The 23907-nt window shown below is 37.7% G+C and overlaps 1 protein-coding gene across 2 annotated transcripts; it reads left to right on the top strand.

Moving 5' to 3' along the window:
• Nucleotides 1–1646: 1646 nt before the first annotated feature.
• Nucleotides 1647–22549, top strand: rfng (RFNG O-fucosylpeptide 3-beta-N-acetylglucosaminyltransferase). Of its 2 annotated transcripts, NM_001001830.2 has the most exon segments (11): nucleotides 1664–2082; nucleotides 5910–6366; nucleotides 10739–10787; nucleotides 13110–13212; nucleotides 13653–13806; nucleotides 14154–14239; nucleotides 16749–16914; nucleotides 17150–17235; nucleotides 18500–20018; nucleotides 20176–20355; nucleotides 21990–22549. In NM_001001830.2, coding segments are annotated over 8 exon segments (1089 nt in total). In that variant the 5' UTR covers nucleotides 1664–2082; nucleotides 5910–5988; the 3' UTR covers nucleotides 18567–20018; nucleotides 20176–20355; nucleotides 21990–22549.
• The last annotated feature ends 1358 nt before the right edge of the window (nucleotides 22550–23907 follow it).

Below are 23907 nucleotides of genomic sequence, written 5' to 3'. Positions count from 1 at the left end.
GCTGATGGTCTAATCATTCCAAATTGCAATGATCCTTTTCCTGATTTATATTTATCAACTGATTTTAAGGAGTGTGGAGGTGTTTTTTTGCAAAATAATGTGTTGTTTTTAATGGGAACCAATTCTGAGTTTGGAAAAAATGTTTATAATAGTTGTGTGAAATTGCTAAATAGGAAGTCACTGAATGATAAGGTTGATACTCCATGGCGCTCTGTTCTCCATTTAAAAGAGAATGCTAAACCAGAGTGGAGAGCTCTGTATAAACCCCCCTTACCAAAAAAAGTGGGGGATTTGCAATGGAGAATCTTGCATGGTGCCATAGCTGTGAATGCGTTTGTTTCAATTATAAATCCAGGTAATAGTGATGAATGTCCATTTTGTTCTCAACGTGAAACCCTATATCATGCTTTTATGTTATGTAACAGGCTTAGTTCCTTTTTTCAGGTCTTATCTAACTTGTTTGTTTGTTTTGGCGAGACATTTTCTATGGAAACGTTTATTTGTGGTTATAAGTATACACGTAAACGACGTTTTTTTTTGTCAGTTATTAAATTTTCTTTTGGGTCAAGCAAAAATGGCAATTTATGACACTAGAAAAATACAAGTTGAGCAAAACTCAAGTGGCTGTTTAAAAACATTTTTTTTTAACTTGGTGAAATCCAGAATTTTAATTGATTTCCAGTATTACAAAACAATGGGTGATCTTATGTGTTTTGAAAAAATTTGGTGTTACAAAGGAGTTTTATGTCAAATTTGTGATGAAAATTTAGAGTTTATGGTTCATTAGGCTGTTTCTAATTTTTATGTGTAACATTTGATTGTATAACGTCTTTAAAATGTTTATTAAAGGCGTGTTGAAAATTCAAATTCTCTCTCTCTCTCTCTCTCTCTCTCTCTCTCTCTCTCTCTCTCTCTCTCTCTCTCTCTCTCTCTCTCTCTCTCTCTCTCTCTCTCTCTCTCTCTCTCTCTCTCTCTCTCTCTCTCTCTCTGTCTCTCTCTCTCTCTCTCTCTCTCTCTATGTATATATATTTAGTTCAATTCAATACTTTGTTGGCATGACAAATGTTACAAATGTTTTGCCAAAGCATTTATAAAGTAACATTAAAAAATACATACATACATACATACATACATACATACATATACACACACATACACACACACACACACACACACACACACACACACACACACATATATATATATATATATATATATATATATATATATATATATATATATATATATATATATATATATATATATTTATTTATATATATATATATATTATAATTATTATTATTTTTTTCCAGAGGTGGGTTGCGGCTGGAAGGGCATCCGCTGCGTAAAACATATGCTGGATAAGTTGGTGGTTCATTCCGCTGTGTCGACCCCAGATTAATAAAGGGACCAGGCCGAAAAGAAAATTAATGAATGAAGGATTAAAAAATGTCCCATAAAAGATATTAAGTAATTGTATTTATCTAGACTATGTCCGTGAAACATAATGGGCTTTTTGTGATTATTTGCACTCTGTGTTGCTTTAATTAGTATTAGTCATTCCAAATAAAACAATCAAATGTGTGTGTGCGCGTGCGTGTGTGCGTAAATCATCAATAAAAGGCATAGTGACGACATCCACATCCGCCAGAGGGCGCTGGTTTTCAAAACGTGCGTCTTTGGCATCAACAGAAAGGACAATGTAGTTGTTGGATATATATTTGGCAACGCGCAGACGCAGAGGTCATTATAAACAACCCAAGACAGCAGAGATGATGCACAACTGAACAACAGAGAGTTTGAGCTGCTGAAACCAAAGATATGCGTGAAACTTTATAATAAACAGCGGAAACTGACTGAACATATGAGCTCCAGAAGCAGAAGAAGTCAAGCAGGAACAATAAGGCTTGTGTGATTCATGCTGATTTCTACTCGACGAAAAGCTGCTGAAATCACCGACCCAGCCTTCGCCTGCGGATTATTTCAGCCTAGCATGATCTATACTGATTTCTGTGGTTTCACCGGTTTAAAAGTCTGGAAAATGAGGAGTATATTGACCCGAAACCAGTCCGACCGCTCTCGGTAAGACACAATAGTTACCAATGTAACGTTAACGTTATGGCTGAGGAGAAGAAAATACGCTTTATTTTGTTTTAAAAAGAGTGTGTTTTTAACATTTGAATGTCTTTATTTTAGCTGTGTGGAGTTTGTGTGAAGTTTTAGCTCAGCATTGAAAGAGAAATGCGAATGAAACTGTTTTTTACTTTGTGTGCAGATGGACGCTTTATTTAAAGGGATAGTTCACTCGAAAATTTAAATTGCTCACTATTTACTATTGAGGTAAAGGGTGTTTTATAGAGGCACATTCGTTCAGTGACAACTTGTGACTCAGTCCCAATAATGTTTACAACGTTACTTTGAATATTTTGTCTGAAATCGCTTGTAAGTATGATTTCAAAACAACATTAGCACTATTTAAATGAATGTGAAAAAAGTTGTACTTTCATAGTCATTGGCTGCTACTATAATTTTCTTATTTACAGTTTGCAAAAAATACTTTTCTGAAATTATATTAAGGAGAAAGTCTGAATGTGTGAATATAAAAACTAAAGAGAAAGAGAAATGATAATAAAACATTGTATATTACTTCGTGTGTGCTGCTGAATGCTTTATTTAAAGGGCCAGTTGACCCAAAAAATGAGAATTTACTCACCCTAAGTTGGTTCCTAAACTTTGTTTCTGTGAGTTTCCGTGGAACACAAAAGAAGATATTTTGAAGTTCAGAGGTGTAAAGAGTACCTAAAAACCATACTTGACAGGGCTCGAAATTAACTTTTTTACTTGGTAGCACCGGTGCTCCCAACTTCAAAAATTTAGAAGCACCAGAGGAAATTTAGGAGCACCAGAAAAAAAATTAGGAGCACACACCAAAAATGATTGAGCACCGCTGCAAATTGTATTTTAAGGGATTTATTGTATTTTAAAACAACATTAATAGGACTGACAAAAACCAAAATTAACTATCTAACTAATGCTGAGATGACATTGATATTTGTGTGCAATAATTCTAAAATGAATGTCGAATAAATATAAAATATTAATGATGATGAAAATGACAATAATAGTAACAATGAATTACATTTGTCATCATCATGATGCCTTGAATGTGCTTGAATGCAAATTATCTGCTATAAAAAGTCTGTTACTTTATGAAAAATAAATGGATAGTTTGCATCAAACAAAAATGAAGCACTGCAGTAAGAAATATTTATTTTGTACTGCTGTTTATATATGCATGTCAGTTTAATAAATAATATTTCTGCAACAAAACAAACAAAAGATTATAATAAATAATTAAATTCAAGGCTGAAAGCTGCAAAACAGTCATCAGTAGCCTAACTAAATAAAAAATAATAATAAAATACACCTCAAGTAAGAATAGACAAAAGTAAGTAAAGTCTCACTTCTATCACTCTTTAAAAGTTTTGGTTTCAGTTTGTGTCAATTTAAAGGTTTAGTCTGAGCTGATCTTCATGTTTCTGTGTTAGTGGAAAAGCAGAAGAGTCAGCCGACCCAATTTATGAGCAGGTTGAACAGAATTCTTGCGATGACCACCGGCGCAATACCGGTCTTTGTTATGAGCCGCAGTTTCAGTGTAAACTTAGTAAAGGCGAGCTTCTCTGGCGATGATATGTACAGTATTAGATTTGACTTTTAGCGGACATTTTTGCTGAACACGCATCGAATGCAACGCATCGAGATTCGGGCGCTTTCTCCGAAAAGCACGTACTCGATTGATCTCAGCTGGCGGATCATTATTCACCTCGTCATGATCGCTCTCATCTGCGCCTTAACTTTAGGTGGGGTTTGCAAACCTGTGTGCTTTAAGTTTTCACTCTTCAGCCGTTTGCATTTCCTCTAGTCATAAAAGCTCCTTCCCTGTCATCTGACAGCGGAAAACCTTGAGTTATTGACGGCGTATATAAACCAATATAGCGGCAGGGAAGAGCGATTCAGCACGTGTTTAGAAAAAATCTAAACAGGTCGCACTACAACCATTATCTGCAGTCGCACTAATGCGCCCAAATATATTATGAGGTCGCATAGATTAATTTTCGGGCGCATATGCGACCAAAATGGTCGCAATTTCGAGCCCTGCTTAAGTAAAAGTACAAATAACTTACTGTAAAAATGACTCATTACAAATTACAAGTCACCAATTCCAATAAGACTTGAGTAAACAAATTAAAGTATAAATTTTAAAAGAACCTGGGTATTTTACTCATACTGAATGTAGGCTAAAAGAACACCAAGAAAGGTTTTATTTCCTAATACAGAAATTAAATTGAACACCTCAATGTTTCAAAATTGTAGAATAAAATAAACAAAAAAAAAAAAAAAAGTCTCAAACTCAAATGTTCTAAAAAGGCACAAACAATTTTTAACATTTTTTTTTAAAAAGTAGTAAAACGTAGTAAATAAAAAAAATTCAGAGCTGACTTTCATGTGATTCAGCTCTCAGGCCGTACTCACACTATGTATAAATGCCTTGAACCAGGCCAAAGCACGCCTGTCCCCCCCTCCTGTCTCCTCCGACGGCCCACACTCGCACTACAGTCGGGCCTGGGCACGCTTACGTCATCGATGCTGCGCTGTTCAGTGAGCGCTCTCGCTCAGCACAGTAGAGATTTCTCTAGTTATATCGTTTAAGGGTGCTTTCACATCTACACTTTTCTTTCGGAAAGCGTCTCGTTTGCCCAGTTAGCGCGGTTCGTTTGGCATATGTGAACAGGGCAATCGCGCTCTGTTCCGCGCCAAAGTAATCGCTCCGAGATCGCTTGAATGAGGTGGTCTCGGCTCGATTGAAACGAACCCTGGAGCGGTTCGATTGCAGTGAGAAAGCGATCCGATCCGAGCGCGGTTATATCACAGTGTTTTATGGATATGTAATAGGCATACGGCGATATGAAGAGAGAATTATGAGTAGGGCGGGAAGTTTCGCGAGTCTCCGGATGCCCGCAAACGAGTGATGATCTCCCAGTAATCTCGCGTCTCCGTCCCGGTCATCAAATAGGCATCGTCGCGCACCCTTCTCACCCCTCCCCATCGCATCTCTCCTCAGACACATCGCGCGCGCACCCTGTCAATCACCAACAAACCACCACCTCTCCTGACAGCTGAGCGGGACTCTGCAAAATAAACCCAGACACTCTGACCAATGTGAGGAGAGTTTACTCACACGTGACTTGTTTTAGCTCTTTTGGTCCGATTAGAAACTTTGCAGTGTGAAAGCGAACCGCTCCAAGAGCAAAGAGCAACAATGTAACAATTTTAATCTCTGTTTCGGAACAACTGAATCGATTCACAGGTTTGAAAGCACCCTAAGTTGTTTAATATAAAATGACATGCAGTCAAATATTTCGCCAAACAGTCCATAAGGCGCGTTGGCGCGTTTTGCACTCACACTACAAGCGTACCGCACCAAAGCTCAAGTGAACCGAGCTCAGGCACACCTCTTCCAACCGGGCCAGGGCTGGCCAAGTGAACCAATCCTGAGCCCAATTCAGCGCAGTCACACTTCTCAAACGATCCGGGAAACAGGCCTGGGCACGGTACGGATGGCATAGTGTGAGTAGGCCATCAGTCTCAAAGGGGGTAATACTTTTATTTGGGGTAGTTTTTCAATTGAGTAGGAGGTTTTCTCTAAAAATTAAACAAAGAGGAGCAGTGTTATTTTTCAACTTGGTAAACTACGTATAAATTCAATGAAAAACACATCACAAATAGTCATGTCATGTCGCAGTGTTTTTTTTTGCCATATCAGTATTTATTTAGTTTATTATATTGAAGATTTAAAGATGATGTAAATGAGTGTATTGATGTGCATGTGTGTGTGCGCGCTTTTGCAGAATGATGCACTGAAGATGGGCTCTGCAGCAGTGAGTCAGGCAGGCGCGGGCGGTTGAGCTGGCGTTCAGCACTGGAAGAATGCACTTATCCCATGTCGGCTCCAACAAAACCTGCTTTCTGCTTTCCCTCGCATTCTGTGCCCTGCTGGTGCTGCTTATTCCCTCCTTACAACCTCCACAGCGTCAGGCGGATCTGCCTCAGCCGCGGCCCCATGCCAAACCCGCCAAACACCCACTCAAAAACTCTCTCTACAGACCAAATGAAGACACCAGGGGTGGTAGTTTTACTCAAACACCTCCGCCTGATAACCTGGAGAAGATGGACGATCTAAACTCGCACTACAGAGACTTCCTGGACTTAAGAGACATTTTTATTGCTGTGAAGACCACTAGGAAGTATCACAAGTCCAGATTGCAGCTCCTGTCCCAGACCTGGGTGTCCAGAGCGAAGGAGCAGGTGGGAAGTGTTTTATTTACCACAGATTCTCACTAGACAGTTGTTCCTGTGCCTGCTACTAAAGGTGAAACTCCTAACACATTACAAATTCTTTCCCATTCTTTTGCATAATGAAGCCTGTTAGAATTAAGGATGAAAATTCTGGGATAAATCTAAAAGTTGTAGATGCACTTTGTCGAAAACCAACACAGAAAATGCAAAAAAAAAAAAATGTCTTCGATTTTTTTTTTATTATTATTATTATTTTTTTTATTTTATTTATTTATTTATTTTATTTTTTTTTTTGGGTCTTGATTCTAGTCCAAATATCTAAAATCAAGATGCCTTTTCTAGACAGCCAAAAAATATTGTCTTGTTTTCAGAAGTAATGAGCAGGGCTCGAAATTGAGACCGTTTTGGTCGCATATGCGCCCGAAATTTAATCTATGCGACATCAAAATATATTTGGGAGCAGGGCTTTACATTAACACCCGCCAAATGCGGGTAGATTTCAGCTTTGGCGGGTTAGACACCTCCTCTAGCCACTTTGGCTGAAAATAATTTTTAAATTGTGGTTTTCTTAAAAGCAGGGTTCGACTATGATGATGAAACAGGTCATGGTCCAGTACTCACTGACTTTGTCAGATGGTGTGAGGAGTCATATCTTCAGTTAAATGTTTTAAAGACAAAAGATATGATCGTGGATTTTAGGAAGGCAACTCACTCACAGGTGAGCACTTCCATTAAAAATCAGACTGTGGAAAGTGTGCAACCATATAAATACCTTGGCACAATTATTGACTCTAAACTTTCCTTTGATGAGAATTGTGCAGCAGTGTGTAAAAAGGGGCACCAGCGACTATTTTGCTTGAGAAAGTTAAATAATTTCCATATTGATAAACAGATGATGAATCTATTTTATCACGCTTTTCTTGAATCCGTTTTATCCTTTGCTCTGGTGTCATGGTTTGGGAATCTTTCTGTCAAGAATAAAAATTCACTAAATCAAATAGTTAAGTGGTCCAGTAAGCTGACCGGGGTGTCACTAGCCAATCTAGAAGCTGTGTACACTAGGCAGCTAAAGAGAATTACAAATTCAATTTTAAATGACACTGCTCATCCCCTACATTCAGAGTTTCAGCTCCTTCCCTCCGGTCGTAGGTTTCTAGTATTAAGCTGTAAAACGAAACGTTACAAAAATAGTTTTATACCAGCAGCCATTAGATATTTAAATAAGAATTAAGCAGAGATGTTTCAGTGACCTGTATATTTTAAATCATTTTAAATATTTACTTGGGGGAGGGGGTGGACACTTAAAGTGATTATTTATTTATTCTTTATGTTTATGTTTTATGTCCTAATGCGCATTTGTTGTTGTTACTGTGTGAGTTGCTTTGTGTGGCACTGTTGTAAGATGAGGACTCTTGACTGCAAATCAAATCTACCTTCGGGTATAAATAAAGTAACCTAACCTAACTATAAGAATGACCCAATATGCGTGCAAATGTGATCTTAGAATGGAGAAACAGCATGAGTGACAAAATAAAAATTGCATTGGCGCGAGCAGAGGAAAGCAGATGAATACGGAATGAGAGGATAATAATCACTCGCGCTAACAGCTGATGTAATGCGCGCGACTGTTTAAAGCGCGTGCACGCTCCTGTTGTATGGAACTCAACTGGGATCGGATCTTTCAAATAGTCAGGCAAAAAAATAATGCTAATGCACACACAGACACAGTCTTGATGCATTCAAGAGCTCCAAATATGTCTTTTTGTAAGCAGCACTTGCTTTCGCTTTGAACAGATTATTAATTGGCCTTAACCGTGTGATCATCCCTATCACACAGTATGTTTTTCACCTGCTTTCTTTTGCTTAAGGTTATTTTTGTTTATATGGTTTAATTATCATTTTTTACAACAACATTTGCTTTAATATGAGATTAACTCGAATTATTAATTACACAGATTAATGTGTAGCTAACTGATCTGAGAGACCTTTAGCGAGGACAGATAACTGTGCATATTTTTGATACATGACAATAATTATTTTTGTCAATTGTTTTTCTTTGTTTTTTTAAAAGAAATGTTTCGTTAAATAAAAAGTATACAGCTATATTTATATTGTGTTGACACATTTAAAATTTGTGGCTAAGAAATAATTATTGTTTGGTGTGGTCAGAGATAAATTAGGTAAATCCGTAATTTTGAGTTCTGAAAAGTCCTGTGAAATAAAAACTAATTGCAGTATGACACTATGAAACCATGACCTATTTCCTCATACACGACACACAAAATGTGAAATGAATGAGGCATTTGGACATAAAAAAAAATTTAAATCAAGTAATTTTAGCATGTCAAAGTCATATGCATATAAAAATATTTTCCCAACAACAAAATTGTGGCTAGTGAAAATGCAGAGTGGCTAGTAACGTTGGAAAACTACTAGCCACTGTGGCTGGTGATCAAAAAAGTTAATGTAAAGCCCTGTTTGGGAGCATTTGTGCGAGTGCATAAAATTGTAGCCGAGCGACCGGTTTCACTGCAAAATGTTCACCGCATGCGCGTATTTTGGAGACATTCATAGGGATATTTGCACCAAACAATGCCAATCAGGAATGGTTTAAAACAGTTGACATGTCAACTTGCCTCAGTAAACAAATCCCGCAATGCTTGCCCCGCCTTAAAGCTCTTCTTATTCGCCCACTGCGCTAGAACAGAACGCGAATGGATTGGTTAATATCAGCTGTCGATGACAGAGAGCTACAGCCCTGAAAATTAAGAGGCAGAATTAAGTGTTCAGATTGGGCAGAATTAAAGTGTGCTCACTCGATTGGCTAGTAAGACTGTCACACATGAACTGCTGTCATGCATTTGCTTTGGCCGGGGTAAATTAAATGATATATATTCCATATCACCGCCTCTTGGGATTAGCTAACCACAACATTTCAAATGGCGGTTGCGATTAGATTTCGATTAATTGCACGGCCCTACTATATAGTATGAATGTGAGTAGTATGAATGGGATTCGGACGTACTACATCCACCATTGGTCATTATCACATGACCTACCTGCGTCAGTTGCATTGCTCAACTCTTATTCTCTTGCGGTGCATCATGGGTAAGCGTAGCGTCCGTTTGCTTCCGGGTACTTCTCGCATACTTTTTTTTAAAATACTATGAATTCGGACGTACTTCATAGTGTTTTTAACATACTATATAGTATGGAAGTATGCGATTTCAGATGCAGTTTTAGTGTTTGTTTACTGAAATAACCTTGCTGCCAAAGGCGCCAGTGCGGTAGATGCTGCCCCTTCCTGAGGCCTCTCTCCAGAGGCCCGAGTGTGGAGCCCAGAGGGGCCCCAAGATTGACTTAACCTGTAAAAGCAGCACAGAACCATTGTTTTGCCATTGCACAACAGGGCCAAAATGCCCAGGAGAAATTTCAAGCGCTCTGCTTTCCTCATAATGCTGGATTGTGTGTGTTTGGCAAGTGCCAGCTCATGCCAGAAGAAACATTCTTTCCCTATTAGATTTGCAATCTGCAGACTTCGGGACTAGGTCCACACTCCTCTTTCCTCGTGACTTTTTCACTCGAATACCCTCATGGCATTTTTCACTGTGGTTTGGTTCTAATTTGTTGGGGAGTTTACAAGATTTTTCAAAGAAGTTTGTTCGTCATGTTACAATAAGTCTCGAGTGAAAGTCTTTAAATCCTAAATCCAGATATTCTCAAAGTGGCTTTGTTCAGCAGATTTAAGTGTTTAAAAATACCAAGATTTATTTATTTTTTGCACAAGGTTTAGGCCTGTCACAATAATCAATATATGGACTTATCGCATGAGCTCAATCATGGTTAAAAAACACTATACACTTTACTATAAATAACTATAGTATATCTTCATGTGCGTGTCTGACAGCTGAAAATGGATCTGGTAGTAAATATTGCAGCCCCTGTTAAGGGTGGTTTATACTTCTGTTTGTAGTGATCGATGTGATTCACGGCGCCTACCTTTCGTGTAGTCGTGCATTTATACGTCTGCTTATATACTTACAGTATATATATATATCTTTCATCATGTGACTTTTTCACTCGAATAACCTCATGGAATTTACTATATATATTACTATATTTAAATATATACAGTATATATATATATATATATATATATATATATATATATATATATATATATATATATATATATATATATATATATATATATATATATATACTGTGTATGTATATATATATATATTAGACTGTATATATATATAGACTGTATATATATATATATATATAGACTGTATATATATAGACTGTATATATTTAAATATAGTAAAGCCCCATCTCACTTTATCTCAAACTCCTGTACTGACTTTCTCTCTTTCAGACGTTTATTTTCACTGATGGGGAGGACAAGGAGCTCCGGCTGAAAGCAGGTAGTGTCTCTGAGCTCTTGTTTAATTATAACACCATTTTAAAAATAAGGTGAAAATAAGGATAAAAGCATCTAAAAACCCTAATAAAATCTCACTATTTGAGTAGCTCACTAACCAGCATGGCTAGCAAGAGCAATCTCATATCCATGCTACATTTCATCAACACATACACTGTAAAATGTGGAAATATTTAATTTCTTGAGGCAAATTACAGAAACTTATTATCTTAAGGCTCCGGTATACTTCAAATTACATGCTAGTACGAATTAATTAGTTGGAGAGCAAAAAGAAATTCTAAACAGACACTTCATTGAACGTGCACACAAGGATATCACCTATATACTATATAACTGCAGGTTAAATATGTTTATATATAATAACTTTGACTGTTAAAAGCAATTAATTACTAGTAAGGTTGTCCTGATGCTGGATTTCGGTACCAATCGATACTGAAATTTTTAAAACTATTCTATGAATAAAATCTATTTCCCGTTAACATTTGAGCGCTGTTGAGTGCGTTCTTAAACAGCGCTGATTTGCCTTTGTGTTCTCATGCACAACAGAATTGACTGTAATTGCCTGTGAAGGTCATCAGTGCACCAAACTCACCGCTGTTTACTGAGTGTAGCCACAGATACAGGAACACTGGAGCATTTCAAAGTAATGCTGCATCAGCGGATTGCTCCTATGTAAGCTCGTAGATAAACCAGCTGATTTTCACGGCTGTTTAAACGCTCCAGCGTCCTTGTATCTGTAGTTACACTCTGTAAACATCGGTAAGTTTGGTGAACTGATGACCTTCACAGCCATCGATTATGAAAAAAATAATACCTTTTAAACTTTTATTTCCAATGCAAATCCAATTAGATCCACTTATTTGGTAAACAAAGCAAGTCTCTCATATAATATCTCTGCTATAAGACAGAAAGTATGACTTTACAAACTGTATTGTAAATAAATCAAAATTAATGTTTTCATATTAGTCAATAATATTATTGTTATTAATTTAACCTCTTAAACCCCTGTGCTATTTGGGGATTTCTGCCTGGATTTTGCCTACCCAAATTTTAAAGCTTCCCAAATCCACATGCAGAGGTGTAAATGCAAAAATTTGGTATCATTTTAAAGAAAACCCTTTGAATTTTCATAAAACACTATTGAAAATGTTTAAAATATCTGTATATGTTATCTGTGTTATAATAAACACCTAAAAAAAAAGAGGCGCTTTTTGTATTTTTTTTTTTTTATAAACTCAAATTTGAAAGTGTACCTTTTTAGGTTGTGTGTGGTCTAGCGTGCTGTAATTAATTTCGGTGGTTCCTGCACATGTCTGTAATCATAGGAAAAAAGAAAAATGTCTCCACCATAATCTATGCAGAAGTTATTGCATTCCAACTGATGAGAGGTGCTGTACAAGCCCCAGGGACTGATCATTGTTTTATATTTCACTATTCTTTATTTGATCAAACATAATTCACTGTGTTTGGACCATAACATAAATAATGATTACTTGTGCACATCACCTCAAAAACAGAGGAGAATGGCCCTGAAGTGCACAACATAGGGTAAGAGATGACAGCTGTCTGTGCTATCTGGGGCTGCTTATTGATCATAAATGTATTGTTTACATCTCTGCGTCATGGAAACACCGCGATTCATTCAACAACTGTTTGATATGTGAATATAATTCAGTAAAATGAATGCTAGAACCATATGAGCACCGGCAAGAACTTACATTTGAGCTATAACTTGTACATGTGTCATACATGAACCATATGAAAAACATGAAAAGTTCAATACCCAGCTCGGGTATCCAAAATACTGTGTATTTAAGTGTAAATAACTTTTATAAAGTAGAATAAAAACCAAAGTAATGCATATGTGCAAATAATATAGCTTCTACACTTTCAAACGAAACCACTTAAGGGGGTCTGGTGCAATGCTAGCCCTTTAAATCTGAAAGCGAAAGTCGATGACGTCACAGACCCGGAGTTTGAGAGGTTAAAAACTGAATAAATGTAAATTTACACACATTTACTAAGGTAAATAAATAGACTCAATGATGGGCTAAAAATCCCAGGTGGATTTTGTGTGGGCCTTGTTATCAGCAAAGCTCTCTCTCTACTGTTGAATGTGATTTAAATGATTATGATGTCTCAGAAATCAGTATTTCGCTGTGTCTTCATGCACCAACCTAACTAGGCTACAAGGCAACAAGTAAACTCTCTAGGCTTTCAGACTCAGCTGAGATCTTTCTGTAATATGCCCTCTGATAAATCATGAAGCGGTGAGTCATGGTCATCATGTCATTGTCTCCTCAAGGGCTGAACATCATCAACACCAACTGCTCGGCGGCTCACACACGCCAAGCCCTGTGCTGCAAGATGTCTGTGGAGTATGACAAGTTCATCGAGTCACAGAAAAAGTTGAGTCCATCACATTGCATTCATTCATTCATAGCATATTGAGCTCATTCTTGACGTACGAGCCGATGCGGCCATTGGAATCTTTCACTTCTCTATTGCTTCCATTGGTTTGCAGATGTTTAAAACTACTCGTTATGCTGCTTCATGCTGCTGTCGCGTATTTGCACTCTCCCTGATATGTGTCTTTATTTGCATATAGTATTTTTGTATGTTTATTTCTGTATTTTTTATTAATTTTTGTATGTTGTATTTATATTTATAGTACATTCACATTCGTCTTGTAGTGTTTTTATCTTTTGTATGCACCCAGGGTCTGAGAGTAACTCCATTTCAATTCTCTGTATGTCTGTGCATGTGGCAGAATTGACAATAAACTTTGATTTTTACAGTGTTTTCTTTTTATTTTTCTCTCTCTCTCTATCTGTCTGATGTTTTTCAGGTGGTTTTGTCATGTGGATGATGATAACTATGTGATCCTGCCCAGTCTACTGGAGCTTCTGTCCTCGTACTCTCACACACAGGATGTGTATCTGGGCCGGCCTAGCCTGGATCATCCTATAGAGGCTGCAGAGAGAGTCAAGAGCGACGGATCGGTGAGCTCCTCTTTGGTTTTCTCTGCAAAGAAATTACAGGACGAAAGATTAAAGGGATAGTTCACCCAAAAATAAAAACGTTGTCATCATTTACTCATTCTTTTGCTTAAAGCTTTGTTTTTTTTTTTTTCTTCAGTTCAACCCAAAAGAAGATATCTTGACCATTGACATCCATAATATTTGTTTTCCCTACTATGGAAGTCAATGGGTGCAGGATTTTTAGCTTTCTCCAACAGAATAAAGAAGTTTTGAAACCACTAGATTGAGAGTAAATATCGAGTAAATGTTCATTTTTGGGTGAATTATCCCTTTAAGCTTGTATTTTATTAATGTTGTGTGTTCTGCAGGTGTCAGTGAAGTTCTGGTTTGCCACTGGTGGAGCTGGTTTCTGCATCAGTCGAGGTTTAGCGCTCAAAATGAGTCCATGGGCCAGGTGAAGTTACACTTCTAATGCTCTGAGACTGTGTGAACAAGAGGTGTCAGAATTATAGTTTGTTTTTTTTCCGATGCACTGCAATGCAGACGAGGATTATTGAGGTATCAGTTCAGTAATAGATCATAAGCAGTTATTACACACTGATGTCACTGGAAAAGTTTTAAAATGCACCTGGAAACTGTTTGAAAGTGCTTAAATTTAACTTTGGAAAATGAGGAAACAGTTTGAAACCAAAAATCTGGTTTCTTTCTGTATCACGTTTTTGAAAACCTTATCACGTCGGCCGAGAAGATCCGTCTGCCGGACGACTGTATGGCAATTTTTTGTTTTTAAGAGGAGGAGCTACTGTTTCCCACCCTCTTATGATTCAGTTGAGATTACGTCAAACATCGAATTAAAAAAAGCACAATAAATACTTCGAGAAGATTCTCTTGTATGCTCTTTGTAAAAGCATTTTAACTATCGAGCATGTTTTATTTGATTTTAATTCTGTGAGAATTTTTTTTTTCCCTTTCTTAAAAATGTTAAGAAAGTTAAGAAAGCTAAAATTCAGGATAAAAGAATGGCTTATCCTCCGCTTGTTCCAAATTTCCATGAGCTTATTACACACCAGAGGTCGCGTTAACCGAATATTTTCCGTCATTGACAGATTTTTTTCAGCAGAGACGGAAAAATCTGAAGGTGATTATGCTGAGGGTGATCTATTGTAATTTGTAGCTAACTGTAATTCCCACTCCTGTCCAGCTGATGGCGATTGCCCTTGTTTTGTCACCGCTGCGTACAGTTGCAAAAATCTCACAGCAGCTGAGTGTGAGTTTCTTTAAACGGCCAAATAGTTGTGATATTAATAATAAAGGTGAAAAAAGAGGAAGTGATGCAGTGGACGATGAAGAACAAACAGACACAAATCCTCAGTCGCCGACAGCTGTTGTTACGGGCCAACCAAGCGGCAACAAGGAGGTCAGGTGGTTTGGAGTGAACGCAGAGGGGTGAAGCCGTGCCCCTGGTGCTGAAGGAGCGCGTGCTGCAGTACTATTTCCCGGTGAAACAAGTGCTTGCAAGACGGGGAAATCCCACATTCAGAGAATCCAGCAAACTTCTGATCACTTCCTTAGGAGAAATGTTTCCTAACTACAAAACGCTGCTGAAGTGGCGCTACCCAGATTGCAGGTAGTAATCGGCCCGAGCTCGGCTGCCCTTCGGCGGCTCTGACTCGGCATCGGTGAGTGTTATCCAGGCCGAGTATGGCCCGCAGCTCGCTCCCGCACATGAGTGTGATGCGGCTGTAAACCACTGGCCCGATTCCTGTTAACCAGATCTGGCCCGAGTCTGCCTGTAGAGTCCGGGCTGCTTCTGGCAAGACTCTCCAGTGTGGCAGCCGAACGCGGCTTCAGCCTCCAGAACAAATTTAAAACGGAGGCAAAGACACAGAATTTAATGACAGTTGCCTCTGCATCAGTCTCTCTTGATGCGTTTGATTACGCACAGGCAAGCACCCAGCTCAGGTCGACGCAGGAGGAAGATATGAGTTAAGGCAGATATGAGGTTTTGTTCATTTGTCAAATAAATAAATGAATAATTTAGCCGATATGCTCGTCGTGCAAGTTCATTATTAAAATATGAATGAAAAAAAACGTAAACATGCAAATTAATTGACAGTCAATAATTTTTACAACCCTCTCTGTCAAAATGACGGACTATGACAAAGTCTAAAATTAACTTTTTAAATACTTATAAATCAGCGCTGTTAAGGCTGATTTATACTTCTGCGTCAAACGCTGGCGTATGCTACGGCGCTGACGCATAGCCCTTCACCGTGGCTGTCGGCGTCGCTGACGTGCACCTCTCACGTCGTTGCGATGTGTAGCGCAATCGTTGATTGGTCGGCTTGGTAGTGCTGACGAGTCTGGACGGGACCGAGAGCCGCGCAAATGGTGCGAGCCTGATGAAGCGATTGTTTACAAGTGTGGAGTCCCGTGAAGGAGCTCCGGATAGAAAGTTTTGTTTTGTGTTTACCTCATAGTTAAAGTTGTTGCACGTCCGCCGGTTCCTGCCTCAAAATGAGCGAGTTTGAGCCTCTTGTAAATCCCGGAAGTGTTCAGGAAAAGCAAAACAGCAGCGAAGAAACTCGACACCGAGGAACATTTACACCTCACTGCCAACTAGTGTTTCGGAAGTGTTAATGCAGACCAACAGGGACAGCGCGCAGAAGTATAAATGCACAGCCAAGCGCGTTGCATGCACCGTGGGTTACACCGGTCACTTGACGCAGAAATATAAATCAGGCTTAACGCGACCTCTGTTACATACTGATGTCATTTATCTTCCATTTGTCATTTACTTTACATATAAAGTGCTGGGAAAGTTTTATAATGCACCCGGAAAGTGTTTGAAAAGTGCTTAAACTTGACTTTGGAAAATGAGGAAGAACTTTGTATGGAATATCATACAGTATATATTAATTGCTGTGTACAACTAAAATATCCGGTTTCTTTCTGTCTCGCAGTCTTGGAAACTTCATCACGACAGCAGAGAAGATCCGTCTGCCGGATGACTGTACGATCGGCTACATCATCGAGGCGCTGCTGGAGGTTCCTCTCACGCACACAGGCCTGTTTCACTCACACCTGGAGAACCTGCAGAGACTGCCTGCAGAAAACATCCTGCGACAGGTCAGAGCACCGACAGAAACACTAACAGAGTAATCAGCTAACATTATTACAGATCTGCTGCAAAAGGAGTTATAGACATGATGTAGGTTTGTTTCCCTGTGAATAAAAACCAAGACCCCTCTTCTCTCCCCACACGCCATGGGTTAGGGTTATATACACTAAACACTTGCCTACTCTAATCCCATACTGCCTGTTCTGCTTGAGAAATCTGTAATCCTTGGCTTTTCCTCCACAGGTGACCCTCAGTTATGGTGGATTCGAGAACAGGAGGAATGTGGTCAGTGTTGGAGGAGCGTTTTCATTGGCTGAAGACCCAACACGGTACAATTAAAAATAATAATAATTTTATAATTGCCTTTATACAATTTAATGCATTTTTGCTCATTAAAAGTGTTCGTTTCTTTAAAATAGCTAATTGTAACTTTGATTTTAGAATAAAATTTGACTAATTCTTTAAATCCATGCTTATGAAAGCATTAATCTATAACCTAAAAATGTCTCTTATATGAGTTACTAATATGAAACCTTTTTCTTTTTTTCCATAATGTAATAAAAGACTTTACTGTCACTTTTGATTAATGTAATGATCATGCTGAACAAGTGTGTGTAGTAATCACATTCAAAAAACGTTTGTTTTAACGCGTGCGTGCGTGTGTGTGGAATATTTATTATATACAGTTGAAGTCAGAATTATTAAACCCCCTGAATTATTAGTAGCCCTTTTTATGTTTTCCCCAATTTCTTTTTAACAGAGAGCAGATTTCTCCAACACATTTCGAAACATAATAGTTTTATTAACTCATCTCTAATAACTGATTTATTTTATCTTTGCCATGATGACAGCACATAATATTTAACTAGATATTTTTCAAGACGCTTTGAAGCAAATAGTAAACAAATGTCAAATTCCTCCATCAGAGATGAAACTTTTTATCAACGCTTACATTTTTAAACAAGTGGCAAAAATATCTAGGTCAACCACTAGGTGTCAATCTAACATGCTGCATGTTTACCTCAAATTTTTTATAATTACACTTAATAAAAACAGTCTGCAGAAACACTTTGATTGACATTCTCCCTTTGTTCATGTCATCAGAGGGGGAAAGCCCCGCCCACTAGTGACCATCTCTCCCTCATTAGCATAGGATGTAAAGCTCCAGTCACACTGGGCTTTTCTCCCCATAGACTTCCGTTCATACACACACACACACGAATGCGTCAGACCGGAAACTCAGGTTGCTGCGGTGCAACTCAGACCTGTGAAATCGCATTACTTGACTGCGTGAGACCAATCGAGGATCAAAACCTCTTGACAGAAATGTAAAACATGGAGCAATCGCTCGCTTATTAAATGTCTAATAAGCTTGATTAATCCCGCCCCTTTTCGCAGCGCCGCACGACAGAATATCACATGCTCAAACTCTAACGTGACCGCAGCTCTCGTCTTGTTTTTGAATCTGCCACTATGCTGACACAGAGGCATCTGTAGCTCTGCCCTCTTTTGGTTTCTCACTTCACAACGTCTATTTACAGTTGTAAAACGGTATCATTTCCGTGCTGTATTAAGTAATCAATATGTTTTCAGGTTTAAAACGGTTCACTGCAAGCTCTACCCAGACACCGAGTGGTGCCCACGCAAGACTCGCCATTGACGTCTGGTATACGAATGCATCATCATGGAGCATCAACTTTCTCATGCTTTCCACAACACTATCTATACCAAAGGAACAGGCAGAATAACTGAGCACAGATTGTGAAGGTTGCAAACAAGCAACGCAAGTTAGATCACATTCACAGACTACAGTGTTTTTTTTAATCTCATTTGCCAGAACAAATATCTAAACACTCTTAAACCAAGATACATTTACTTAAGCAGAAGAAGAACATATCTCAAAGTGTCTTTCAGTTGGTTTTCATTTATAAACATTGATGTTTTCTCCTGTTTTTAACACAAACTTATGATTGAAGTCATGTGCTGCTCATGTAAATGTATGGTGATTTAAGATTTGTGGTATTTTTATAATGGGAGACAAGACTAATATTGAGCAAGAAAATGTTTTTTCATTGTATCTGGTACTTTTAAATGAAGAAACAGGGTGGCTGACACTCTTTTTCCTCTTGAAATACTGCGTTCTGAGAACTGGCAAGTGATTTACATAAAGCGAGTCCCTTTCATAAGAGCGTTTCGAAAGGATTGCGCAATTATTTTCTTACTGAAATGATTTTATCCACATTTTTTGTGGCTTTGACATCATCTTTATTGAGCTGTCCTTTTCCTAAAGGCCATAAATATGCCCAGCACAGCCCTTTAGATTTGTGTGCGATGATCTGCAACATCTCCAGGGATGAAGAAAACTGTATTGATGCATCATCTTAGCATTTTGTTTGCAAGATTTATGCAGGCCAGCTCATCTGCTGCCAATGTTTCTCAGCATGTTCTTCTCTGTTTGTGTTTTGTGTATCCAGAAGGCCATTTGCACTCGATATGCCTCTAGATTTATAGGTTGCCGTTAAGTATTAAGGGAATAGTTTAATACACAAAACGAAAAATGCACTTACTTTCAAGTGGTTTCAAACCTTTTTGGGTTTCTTTTGTCTTTCTGTTGAACATAAAAGAATGCTGAAAACCTGTAACCATTGACATTCATAGTAGATTAGAAAATACAGTGGAAGTCAATGTTTAAAGCATTCTTCGAAGTATCTCCTTTAGTGTTCAACAGAAGAAAGTCAAACAGGTTTGGAACAGATGCTGAAACAACACAATTCTGGAGGTTTTTTTGGGACAACTTAATTGTTTTATGTTCAATCCACTTCAATTTATTAAGCTTAATTGATTTGTTTGTGATGATCTGGATGAAGAAAACGGTAATGATGCAAGGTTTGTGCAGGCCAGCTCATCCACTGCCAATGTTTCTCAGCATGTTCTTCTCTGTTTAAGTTTTGTGTATTCAGAAGGACATTTGCACTCCGTATGTCTCTAGATTTTTAGTTTGGCATCAAGTATTAAAGGGATAGTGCATTTTTCATTATTAAACCATTTACTCACTTTCAAGTGGTTTTAAACCTTTATGAGTTTGTTTTGTTTTTCTGTTACATGAAAGAAGATATTTTGAAGAATGCTAAAAGCCTCTAGATTTACAAGTCGGCATCAAATATTTAAGGGATAGTTCACCCAAAATGGGAAATGCACTATTAACTCACTTTCAAGTGGTTTTGAACCTTTATGAGTTTCTTTTGTCTTTCTGTTGAACATAAAAGAAGATATTTTGAAGAATGCTAAAAGCCTGAAACCATTGACATTAATAGTACATTAAGAAATACTGGAAGTCAATGATTGAAGAATTCTTCAAAATATCTCCTTTTGTGTTCAACAGAAGAAAGTCAAACAGGTTTGGAACAAGTACACTTAAAACGCTTGTTCAATCTACTTACTTAAAATAAGACGAAACAACACAATTCTCGACAACTTAAATGTTTTATGTTCAATCCACTTAAATTTATTAAGCGTAATTGATTTGTGTGCGATGATCTGCAACTTCTTCAAGGATGATGCAAGATTTACGTAGGCCAGCTCATCCACTTCCAGTGTTTCTCAGCATGTTCTTCTCTGTTTGTGTATCCAGAAGGCCATTTGGACTCGGTATGCTTCTAGATTTATAGGTTGGCATCAAGTATTAAAGGAATAGTGCATTTTTCCGTTTTGGGTATTAAACCATTTACTCCCTTTCAAGTGGTTTCAAACCTTTGAGTTTTTTTTTTTTTTTTGTTTTTCTGTTGAAAACAAAAGAAGAAATTTTGAAGAATGCTGAAAGCCTGTAACCATTGACGCCATAGTAGAGAAAAAAAATACTGTGGAAGTCTGAAGAACGTTTCAAGCATTCTTCAAAACATCAAGACAGAATAATAATATTAAGACACTAACAGAAGGTTTGGAACAAGTACACAGAAATTATTTTTGCTGCTTGTTCAACCTACTTATTTAAAATGAGCTGAAAACAGTTCTGGAGTTTTGTTGGGACAACTTAACTGTTTTACCTTCAATCCACTTCTATTTATTAAGTATATCTGATTTGTGTGTGATGATCTGCAACGTCTTAGATCATGAAGACAACCATATTGATTGAGGTTTATGCAGCCCAGCTTCTGCCAATATTTTTTTAGCATCTTCTTGTGTTTTGCGTATCCAGAAAGCCATTTAGACTCGGTATGACCCTATATTTAGAGCTTGGCGTCAAGTATTAAAGGGATAGTTTAATACCCAAAGTTTAAAATACACTATTTACTCACTTGGTTTCAAACCTTTGTGAGTTTCTTTTGTTTTTCTGTTGAACATAAAAGAAGATATTTTGAAGAATGCTAAAAGCCTGTAACCATTGACCTCCGAAGTAGAGAAAAGAACACTATGGACGTCAATGTTTCAAGCATTCTTCAAAATATCTCCTTTTGTGTTCAACAGAAGAAAGTCAAACAGGTTTGGGACAAGTACACTTAAAACGCTTGTTTAATCTACTTACTTAAAATGAGCTGAAACAACACAATTGTGGAGTTTTTTGAGATAACTTAAAACATTTAAGAAGATTGAACATAAAACAATTAAGAGTAATTGATTTGTGTGCAATGATCTGCAACTTTTTTTAAGGATGAAGAAAACTGTATTGATTGAGGTTTATACAGCCCAGCTCATCTACTACCAATGTTTCTCAGCATGTTCTTCTCTGTTTGTGTTTTGTGTATCCAGAAGGCCATTTGCACTCGCTATGTCTGTAGATTTACAGGTTGGCGTCAAGTATTAAAGGGATAGTTCACCCAAAATGGAAAATGCACTATTTACTCCCTTTCAAGTGGTTTCAAACCTTTGAGTTTCTTTTGTTTTTCTGTTGAACATAAAAGAAGATATTTTGAAGAATGCTGAAAGCCTGTAACCATTGACATTCAACTTAGATTTTAAAAAATATTATGCAAATCAATGATTCAAGCATGCTTCAAAATATCTCCTTTTGTGTTCAACGAAAGAAAGTCAAACAACAAGATTGGAATAAGTACGCTCAAATTGCTTGTTCAATCTACTTAAAATGGCTGAAAACTCAATTCTGGTGGGGTTTTTTAAGGTTTCCCCAATTGTTTTGTTCAGTCCACTTAAATTTATCAAGCTAACTTAATTGATTTGTGTTGGGACAACATGAATGAATTGTGTGAAGCCCTGCAGTGTAAAATGTGTGTAAATAATTTTAAGTTTTGCCTAAACTATCCCTTTAAGACTGAATTGAAGATATACAGACCAAAAAGCATCGGTCCAGATCTTGCTAATTCCTCCATTTGCTTTTTGTGGTTCCTATTAAAATGTTTTAACATTGAGTTATTTCCATTGAAAGATTGGAAACAAGTGTTCATGTTCCTTCTGATATTTGCACAAACACGTTCCTCACTGCAGGCCAGTGGTTTGCGTGAACATGCCAAAACGATCTCTTATTCCTGATGTTCTCTGAACACGCCTGCTCTCCGTTGACACTACCAAATGCTGTTATTGACTGTTCTTTTTGTTTTGCTCCTCTTTTTGTTGGTGTTTTTTTTTTTTATCTGAGGAACTGATAAGGTTGTATGATTTTGATTTTAATAAATTTATTTATTATGCAGATGTACTTGTATGCATAATTTATTTAAACCCAATACGGCTTCTGACTGTTCATAAGATGTGTCATAAAATCACCAGCCACTTTAATGGGTATTTTAACTAGTGTGTGTGTGTGTGTGTGTGTGTGTGTGTGTGTGTGTGTGTGTGTGTGTGTGTGTGTGTGTGTGTGTGTGTGTGTGTGTGTGTGTGTGTGTGTGTTTTTGTGCCTTTTATTTTGTACTCATTAGATATTAGGTTTTATTTTCACAAAATTTACCATATTTTCACTACAAATAACAATATTATTGTAGTCAAACCACGGTAACAATCAAACCAGCTATGGCTTTGTTACACTAAGCATAGTTTAATCGAGCCTGATCTCATGAGAAAACGTAAGTGTTTTACGGTTTCCCAGTTTAGTGGATAATTCGTACGAATTCGTATGAGCATAGTTAAGTCGTACGAAATTCTACGATTTTAAAAAGGAGGCGTGGCACCAAACCCCACCCCTAAACCCAACCGTCTTTGGGGGATGAGCAAGTCGTACTAAATTGTAAGAATTAGATCGTACAAATTAGCCACTAAATCAAAAAGTTACAAATAGCTGTGAGATTGTGTTGTTTAATCGCAGTATTAGTTAATGGTTATACAACTGGCAATCAATGTGCGCACAAAAAATAATAGTAATAATAATAATTGTAATTTTTATAATGGAATGTGGGGTAATTCGTAATTGTAATATAAACGTATTTAACGTATTTAAGTTCAGACCAGTTAAACAGGGCCAGACAGAATCTGTGGATTATTTATATGTTAGGTAAATGTATCCTGCTGAAAACAAAGCTAAAACCAGTCTAAGCTGGTTGGCTGGTTTTAGAGGGGTTTTGTCCATTTCCAGCCTGGTCTTAGCTGGTCAGGCGAAAGAGGTCTGGCTGCAGACTCATGCAATGCTTTTTAATGGGCTCACCTAACCCTAATCCTACCACTCATGGTGATGTCACTAGCTCCATTGAGTGCATTGGGTCTGATATTGCATCGCCAAGAAATGTAATCTCAGCTTGCATCATTAAGGCTGTACCCAGATACTATAGAGTCAGGCTGGAAAATGACCAGCTAAAACCAGCCTTGACCAGGCTGGACATAGCTGGTTTGGCTGGGCTCCCAGCCTGGCTATGCTTTTCAAGCTGGGTTTAGCTGGTCATCTCCCAGCCTGACCAGCTAAGAGTAAGCTGAAAGTGTCTGGAAACCAGCCTGGAATGGCCAAAACCCCTCTAAAAACAGTCGACCAGCTAAAACCAGCAACCAGCCTATAAGGTTGGTTTATATAATTTCTGTGCAGAATTTTGTGGAAAAAATAAATAAATAAAAATTAATTTCTGCAG

The sequence above is a fragment of the Danio rerio genome, chromosome 12 (assembly GCF_049306965.1).
Source record: "Danio rerio strain Tuebingen ecotype United States chromosome 12, GRCz12tu, whole genome shotgun sequence".
Lineage (NCBI taxonomy): Eukaryota > Metazoa > Chordata > Actinopteri > Cypriniformes > Danionidae > Danio > Danio rerio.
This window is presented reverse-complemented; position numbering and strand designations above follow the sequence as displayed.